Here is an 8,934-nt window from a genome sequence, read left to right on the forward strand (position 1 = left end):
ACGTCATCAAATGTAATTCATGTTGACTTTTTCCTGGATTGTTTAGTTTGTGAGCTTCTGATAGTTTGTATACTAAGTAAGGAAGAGTGGCCACCCGTGAAATATTTCCCAGAATTCAAACTTTTTTATAGGAATTCTGACATATTTTCTCAGAATTCAGACTTGAAAGTCAGAATAAAAAAAACTGTCCATCCGCGAGCGCGCGACTCTTCTGTGCGTCAACAGAGCAGCAGGTGTCGCTTTTCTGTCTTCTGCTGATAGCTCATGTGTTCCATGTTCCATCGTGTTTTTAAACACTGTGTAATCAAAAACGTGTCAAGGACCTAAATGTTTTTTAGGCCTATTGTTAATGACAAACGGTATATTATAGTGTGTTTATGTGCGTTTTTTTAATCTGTATTCGAGTATTTTTGTATTTCATCTTAAGTTTTATTTGGTGCTGCATTTCATATTTTCTCTTTTCTGTTGTGGTAGTTCAACTGCTTTAAATGAAAACAATACAATGTTCGATTTTACGGGGCGCAGTTAAACGCACCATAGATCATAACAAGTGCGTCATGTGACACATGCAGTACGCGCAGGCGCGGTGAAACCCTTCGGGACGTCCACACAGCAGCTTCGAGCAGAAGCTTCTGTAGCCGGTGTGGAGTATGAGCCCGATGTTAGCCGTGTTCACCGTGACCCTGCTCTGTGTGGGGCACAGCCTGCCGCTCTCTTTCCAGGTAACAGTGTACGTGTATAGATATTTAAAATGCACATATGTAGGCTATGTGTGTTTCCTGAAACATCAGTTCCGCTCTGGAGGAAGCTCAAGTCGGGAGTCACGTGTCCCCTACTTCTCGGTCTGACTGAAATTATTTACACATTTCTAATGTTCTGCTTTAAAGTGACAAACGATGCAAAACACATTAGAAGGTGTGAAGTATTTGAGTGTGGAATGTGGATACTGGTGTAAAGCACACTTGGGTTTCAGTGGTGAAATGTAACAAAGTACTTTACTGAAGTAAAAAACGTAGCTACTTGTACTCTCCTGGAGTATTTTTCGCTTAATGCTACTTTATACTTTACTCCACTACATTTTGAAGGCAAATGTTGAACTCCTTTACATTTATTTGACAGATTTAGTTGTTGTTACACAACAGACTGAGGTTGTTAATAACAAATATATATCAACTAGTTCAATATCATATATTAGTATAGGTTAGTTAGGCTACCCCGTATAAGTAAAGAAACCCCACTTTTACTAAGATATGAACAAATGAATGCATCAATAATTATAATATAATAATTTCACAAATATGCTGTTTAAATGTGCTATTATACATAACATACTGAACATTTGTTTTGATGCAATACTTTTATACTTTTACTTAAGTACATTTTAAAATGCAGGAACTTCACTTGCAACTGAGTATTCTTACACTGTAGTATTGATACTTTTACTTAAGTAAATAATCTGAGCTCTTCTTCCGTCTCTGGCTTCACGTAGTGTCGCGTTAAGCCCTAAAGAAGAACGGAGATGTAAAGGTTTTAAACGCACGTCTCGTTATGATGTTTTAGGACCAGATAACCCAGTTTAATGTGCGCTGTACATTCCTTCCATAGTCAAGAAAACATGACGGATTCCAGACTGAAGGCCACTTCACTGAGAAGTATTTCACTCAGACTCTGGACCACTTCAACTTCAACAGCGTGGGGAATGGAACCTTCCAGCAGCGATACCTGATCACAGGTCAACCCACTTCCCGTGTTCACGTTCCACATGCTGCGTTCATGAGCAAAGGACTCATTGTGTTCTGTCTCCTCTCCTTCAGATAAGTTCTGGAAGGAAGGCTACGGCCCTATTTTCTTCTACACTGGCAATGAGGGAGACATCTGGGAGTTTGCTGCTAACTCTGGTTTCATCTCCGAGTTAGCAGCACAGCAAGGAGGCCTGGTCATATTCGCAGAACATGTAAGGACAAAGAGCACAGTGAAGTAAAAGCATGCTGTATATTATTGACTGAGCTCAAAGTCAGCTTCCCAGGTCCTTATTTCCTCAGTCACGGGACTGAGCAAATAGGACCTGGATGGTTAAAGTTCGATAATACTGTCAGCTGACTTTCAGCCCCCACAACTTTCCAACCACAATGATGTCTTTTTCCAAGCAGCTGTGAGCCGGTGTAACGCAGCAGAAACAAAGAATCGTGTTGCCTTCGAGGAACCTCTGTTCACTTTTTAAGTGGCCATGTTTCCAAAAAACATTTTAATCAATATTTTCTTAAATGTGTAATTTTCCGTCACCCCATTCAAAGTGAATGGGAAGCGTCTCCATTGCGTGGGGTGACGTCAAGCTTTGCCGAACTGCGTTGTGCTTCCGTGGCGCCGCTTTGCCTCCGTGGCTCGCTTCTTCGAAAGATGAGCAAAGTTGAACTTTTCAAGCGTGATGTCCTTCTCTGGAGATACTCCAGCTCTAACACCGCCTCCATTACCCCCCCCGCAGAGGTACTATGGCCGCTCGCTGCCGTTTGGCAAAGACTCCTTCAGCTCGCCCCAGGTGGGCCTGCTGACGGTGGAGCAGGCGCTGGCGGACTTCGCCCTGATGATCTCTGAGCTGAAGCAGCAGCTGGCCGCTCCGCTCTGCCCTGTCATCGCGTTCGGGGGCAGGTAGGTCCACGCAGAGAAGGTGGAACATGAGCTTAGCTTGACCTGATGATCTGGCATGTGATGTTCCTTTAGAATGGAGAAGTGTAATAATCATAATTGCTCCTGCTGGTTATTGGAGGTGAGATATAAAGAGCGACAGTGAGGCGTTCAGAGGCTGATGAGATGCACACGATATGAGCCTTTCACTTCTCTGGAGTATGATTGTGACTGAATGAAAAGTTATCTTTTGTTTTGTTGATCAGATATTAGTTGTATTAATATTCACTTCATCTTAAACCAGACAGGAAATCCACGCGTTGTTCTCATTGGCTCTCTCGGTTGCGTCTCCTCTCCCTGCAGTTATGGAGGAATGCTGTCGGCCTACATGAGGCTCAAGTATCCCAACATGGTGGCGGGGGCTCTTGCTGCCAGCGCCCCCGTGCTCTCCACCGCGGGGCTCGGGGACTCCACACAGTTTTTCAGAGACGTTACAGCTGTAAGTGTTTATGTGCTCAACGTGTGATGCAGAGACACAGCTACTACAGGCCCTAAGAGATCTGAGTGGGTTGGACCTTAAACTGTGAGCAGTCATGATGTGTGTACGGCACGGCAGGTTGGATGCTGACTGAATGTCTCTGTTACTCTTCAAAGGACTTTGAGCGGGTAAGCCTGGCGTGCAGAGATGCTGTGAGAGGAGCGTTTCAGCAGCTCACAGAACTGGCTCGGCTTCAAGGTACTGCTCTGCTCTCCGAACAGAAGATGGCTGTAGGCAGAAAGGATTGTGTTCTACTCAAAGTGTTACAGTATAACGGTAGTGACTCTGAATAAGGAATGAAAAGCCACTGCCGTTGAACAGATTACAGTCGGATCCAGTCGGAGTTCTTCCTGTGTTCCCCGCCGGCGTCCTCTCAAGACGTCCAGCAGCTGTACGGCCTGCTGAGGAATGCCTTCACTCTGATGGCCATGCTGGACTACCCCTACAGCACCCACTTCATGGGCAACATGCCTGCCCACCCAGTGAAGGTAACAGCTGATCAGCAGCAGTCTGAGTGCCACATCACTCACGTTCAGACGTGTGTTTGTAACGGAACAGAGACCTATAGTCACTTTAGTGAACCAGGACATGTTGAGTACCCCAACTTGCATATGTTGGGCAGTTTGCACAATTAGTGTTTATTAAATGTAATGGCATTATATGACAGCAAGTGGCAATATGTGTTCTCTTTGGGCTGGTTCTCACTCCATGAGTAGCGTTGCAGCCATGAGATACAGAGCGCAAGAGGAAGAGTTCACTGTGGACAATAATTTTTCAAATAAATAAGCAATATTCCCAATCCAAATGATCCAGAGTCCCCTAAAGCATTGTCTGGTTTAAATTACACTTTCTGTATACTAATGTCAGACATGGACTGAGCATCTTCAATTACCCCCAACACCACTCCAAAGTCGTCCAAATCGACGAAGCCATTTTAGTAACTATTAGCCAGTAGTCCACGCCATAGGCTACAATGCTATTCATTTGAATAACACAAGTGATGCTACTACTCTCCGGGTTCCCTATACTGTACGACTCTGAGCTGCCGGCCGTTATGAAGGCTGCTTTTCACATCCAGCCTCCCCAAACCAAAGCAGCTATTCAAGACTGCTGCACATTCATATCAAGGGAACTAAATGATTCTTTGAAACTGCAGAATAATGACATTGTAAATATATGAAATGACAGGTCTGCAGGGTCAGCCAAAACAAAATAAAACAATAATTGCATGCATAGACATAGAATATAAATATAGAAATGAGTATAAATGAGCAGAGATGACCAGAGTGACACGAGTTGGGATCTTTGCCTCCTCTCAGGTGGGCTGTGAGACCATGCTCAGTGGACCGGACCTGCTCACCAACCTCAGGAACACTGCAGGTACACACGTGAAGCACTTCATGTAACTGGACAGCAGAGGGCGGTGGTCCGCTTCGTAGAAGTCTTACTCATGTTGTTGAATTGCTGGACTGTGTTCACAACCTCCATTCCATCCCGTCCCTGATGCTCCGCCTTCCTTTCGTGCAGGGATTGTGTACAACTCTACGGGGGGGCTGAGCTGCTTTGACCTGTACACCCTGTATCTGCAGTGTGCCGACCCCACCGGCTGTGGGCTGGGTCTGGACAGCCTGGCCTGGGACTATCAGGTACTCCCCCCCCCACCCCCCACCCAAACACACAGCACAAGCAGGATGTGAACGTTGTGTAGAATAATAATATACCGGTTAGTGTCAGTCCATCCTCTCTGGAGAGTTTAAAGTTCCAAACCTTAACAATCCTCAGTCAGAGTAATGATCCTGCCAGAATCTTTTTTTTCCTCCACCTCTTTCACAGAAGAAAGAATGGAGGTATTAAGAAACATGTTGAATAGAGCGAGATCCGATTCAGCTCAGGACTGGGCTTCCGGATGAATAGCATGAACCTCTACAGACTCCCATTTCCATTACAAAAGTGTGTGTGTGTGTGTGTGTGTGTGTGTGTGTGTGTGTGTGTGTGTGTGTGTGTGTGTGTGTGTGTGTGTGTGTGTGTTCCCCCTGATGGCCACACGTGTTGCAGGCATGCACAGAGGTGAATCTGTGCTACGAGAGCAACAATGTGACGGACATGTTCCCCCCCATGGCCTTCACTGAGGCGGACCGAGAGCGGTACTGCTCCCAACGCTGGGCCGTGCTGCCCCGGCCCGGCTGGCTCAAGACCCAGTTCTGGGGAGACGGTGAGCCCTGAGCACTGGTGGCATGGAATCTAGAAATGAACTGATAAAATGAAACACAAACACAAAGGAGCTTTATTGGCACGACGACAGCAAACATATTGCAAAGCGTTACAACGAAACATGTCAACGACACATGTGGCAAAGCACTGTGTGGAGATTGTTCTTGAAACACTGCAGCTGTCTCCCACACACACACACACACACACACACACACACACACACACACACACACACACACACACACACACACACACACACACACACACACACACACACACACACACACACACACACACACACACACACACACACACACACACACACACACACACAGAGGCTCAGGTGTGTGGTCGCTGCCACAGGGGCTGTTATCACAAATGGCCGGTGGCAGTTGAGTGGAGCAGAACCGGCCGCACGCAGGAGAGACCGTTGTTCTTCATAGAACAAAGGAGCACGTTCAGCTGTGAGTTGGCACAAATACTCCATTTTGAATCGGTTACGTAGAAGATGTTTTGGGTCACGCAGTTGAACTTCAAATGACCGTGAACATTTTTGTTCATAGTTTATAGATTAAGAAGAGGAAGTAGATCTGATGTCGAGTTCTTTTTTAACAAGGTTATTTATCTTTCTGTGACATCAGACCAAAGCTATTATGCCAGGTAAAAATGTTATAAATGAATTATTATAAACTTTATTTATTGCACGTTTCAGACCACGGCACATAAAGTCAGATTGCGCAGAGCCTCTCAGGGTGTTGTAATTAAGCAATGCAATGTTACATGACTATTCCCCACTGTGTTAAAGTCCAGGCAGCCGAGGTTTGGATAAGCTGGACGAGGGAGATTTCTCCTGCTGTCAGGGAGGAGGGGCTTACAGTGTTATCCAATCTACTGGGCCCAGGGGTCAACACGTTTCATCTCAATCAGAGCCGATCAGACGAGTCCGACAGATTCTGTTCCTGGAGCTCAAAGCAATTCAGGATCGGATCACCCTGATCCAGATTACGACTTTTCAAGATGACTAGATCCTGAATATCAGTGCTTTAATCCTACTGATCGCCATCTAGTGGACATGACAAATAATACATGGAAGACAACAGACCACATTGCAGGGACATCTATAATGTCTAATTATATTTTTAAATACATAAAGGACATCAAATCAATCCAGGCGTGCTTTGAGGAGCTAATTCTTAGTGAGGTTTCAGTTTGCTGAAGCCGGCACAGCTGTATTTGTTCTTTGGCCAGACGGATCGTCCCTCTCCGTGTCCCGGCTCAGCAGAGTCTCGTAGGCATCGTCCCTCTCCGTGGGACGATGCTCTTGCAGTGTGTCATCAGGCCTGGCTGAAGGTCCAGGTTCTGGATCCACATGGGTCAGGAGGACCTCGTCTTCAATGGTGTGTGTCACATCAGGTGACGACCTGAAATGAAAGTTTATCAATATACTTGATACCCCTTAATAAGATGATCACAAGCATGCAACCTGGAACATTGTAGTACTAGGATGCTATGTAAGACATATAGCCATTGTAGTACTATGAAAATAACAATTATACAAGATAATTGTAGTTCTATAGGAACAAGGATAAAATCACACATACCTGCGACTCACCATCCAGTACAACGTTTGGTATTCCATGTAAAGACTGACTGCTGACCACCAATGATATCCAGTACCACATCTGTGTATTGTCCCCTTTTATGTGGTGTGTTACCCGTCTGTGGGCTTTAGCCTGGCTGTGGTCTTTGCTAGCTGCTTCAAATGCTCCCACCTCAACCTCACTTGGTCCACCGTCCTCTTGTGTCCAGATCCTGTGGCATTCACATCGTCTGTAACTTCCATCCATATTCCGCTCTTCACTTCAGTCGCTCCACCCTCTGTTAAAGCTGCCAACTATGGAGTCATAGTTCCTTACACCCAGCAGCAGTGCATGCGTCTCGGCAGATGTACAATCGGCCCCTTTTTGTCCAGCTTTCCAACTCACTCACAAACGTAAAATTGATTTGCCATGAAGGCTAAAAATGGTGCATTATTTCAGCCAACAAACTTTGCCATCTTATTTATATTGAAACATATTTTTAAATAAATTGTACAGTACATTTTGCTCTGGTAATCCACCGTGTGTGTGTGTGTGTGTGTGTGTGTGTGTGTGTGTGTGTGTGTGTGTGTGTGTGTGTGTGTGTGTGTGTGTGTGTGTGTGTGTGTGTGTGTGTGTGTGTGTGTGTGTGTGTGTGTGTGTGTGTGTGTGTGTGTGTGTGTGTGTGTGTAGCCCTCTCCACAGCCAGCAACATTATCTTCTCCAATGGGGATCTGGACCCATGGGCCAACGGAGGGGTAAGAGATGAAATCAACATTTGCTGCTGCAACGCAAACATTCCCCAATTTGGGATCAATAAAGAACTTCTTATCTTAAGTCAGCACTGAAATCTGAAGTCAGTACTCTTATCTTAAATCAGCACTGTAATCTGAAGTCAGCACTCTTATCTTAAGTCAGCACTGTAATCTGAAGTCAGCACTCTTATCTTAAGTCAGCACTGTAATCTGAAGTCAGCACTCTTATCTTAAGTCAGCACTGTAATCTGAAGTCAGCACTCTTATCTTAAGTCAGCACTCTTATCTTAAGTCAGCACTGTAATCTTAAATCAGCACTCTTATCTTAAATCAGCACTCTTATCTTAAGTCAGCACTGTAATCTTAAATCAGCACTCTTATCTTAAGTCAGCACTCTTATCTTAAGTCAGCACTCTTATCTTAAGTCAGCACTCTTATCTTAAGTCAGCACTGTAATCTGAAGCGCTGCCTTCAGTCTGACCCAATCATCTCTCTTGTTTAGGTGCGCCGGTCCCTGAGCTCATCGTTGGTAGCGGTGAACATCTCTGAAGGCGCCCATCATCTGGACCTCAGGTGGGCTCAGCCGGTCCCTGCAGACATCCCGACTCTTTAACCCTCTAATCAATCTAATGGCCTTTCCCTGTCGTTCCATGCAGAGCCTCGAATGCTGCAGACCCTGAGTCGGTGACCAGTGCCAGGAAGACAGAAGCCCAGCTGATCGCCCAGTGGGTGGCGCAGGAGCGGCTCAGACCACGGCGCTCACTCTAAAGCTCCCCGTGGCTTTGGAGCACGTAGACTTCAGCGTGGAATTGAGCCGACGTGGAGGGAAATGATGGGCTTTCCATCGCACACAATGATTGGATGAGCATGCAAACAGCTTGTGCAACATGTTGCTTGCTCTCGAAGATGTTTTCCAAATGCAAGCATTACAAAGTTTGAGTTCCAAGACCCTGTACATTATGTTGTGTGTCATCCTTATTGTTGTTCTGTTTCTATGGTACATGTGTAACTAATGTCCTCGGGTCACCCTGAAGAAGAGGTCTTGTGATCTCAAGGGGCGTCACCTGGTTCAATAAGGCTACAGACAAACATGTAGATGATTGATCTGCAGCCTCTCCGCCCCCCCCTCACACCAGCTGTATGCTCGTTTCCATCCCAGGGCACCAAACGCCTGAAGCACGAGTTCAACACAAATATTCTGTTCAATAAAATCTTTCATTTCTACAATTTC

General features: G+C 45.6%; 1 protein-coding gene across 1 annotated transcript; it reads left to right on the forward strand.

Annotated features, from left to right (window-relative positions):
- Positions 1–587: 587 nt before the first annotated feature.
- Positions 588–8,930, forward strand: dpp7 (dipeptidyl-peptidase 7). The gene is made up of 13 exons (XM_034090278.2): positions 588–722; positions 1,606–1,732; positions 1,815–1,954; positions 2,483–2,646; positions 2,986–3,121; positions 3,277–3,358; positions 3,482–3,648; positions 4,480–4,540; positions 4,688–4,806; positions 5,216–5,372; positions 7,642–7,706; positions 8,206–8,276; positions 8,360–8,930. Exons 1-13 carry the CDS (start codon positions 651–653, stop codon positions 8,469–8,471), a joined length of 1,473 nt encoding a protein of 490 aa, XP_033946169.1. The 5' UTR covers positions 588–650; the 3' UTR covers positions 8,472–8,930.
- Positions 8,931–8,934: the final 4 nt, after the last annotated feature.

The sequence above is a fragment of the Pseudochaenichthys georgianus genome, chromosome 9, assembly GCF_902827115.2.
Source record: "Pseudochaenichthys georgianus chromosome 9, fPseGeo1.2, whole genome shotgun sequence".
Taxonomy (NCBI): Eukaryota; Metazoa; Chordata; class Actinopteri; order Perciformes; family Channichthyidae; genus Pseudochaenichthys; species Pseudochaenichthys georgianus.

Bases quoted from the DNA above. Each gene is read 5' to 3' on its own strand.
- dpp7 (XM_034090278.2), top strand. From the start codon at position 651: ATGAGCCCGATGTTAGCCGTGTTCACCGTGACCCTGCTCTGTGTGGGG. The intron at 3,649-4,479 runs GTAACAGCTGAT...GCCTCCTCTCAG, and splicing joins TGCCTGCCCACCCAGTGAAG to GTGGGCTGTGAGACCATGCT. The intron at 4,807-5,215 runs GTACTCCCCCCC...CACGTGTTGCAG, and splicing joins GCCTGGCCTGGGACTATCAG to GCATGCACAGAGGTGAATCT.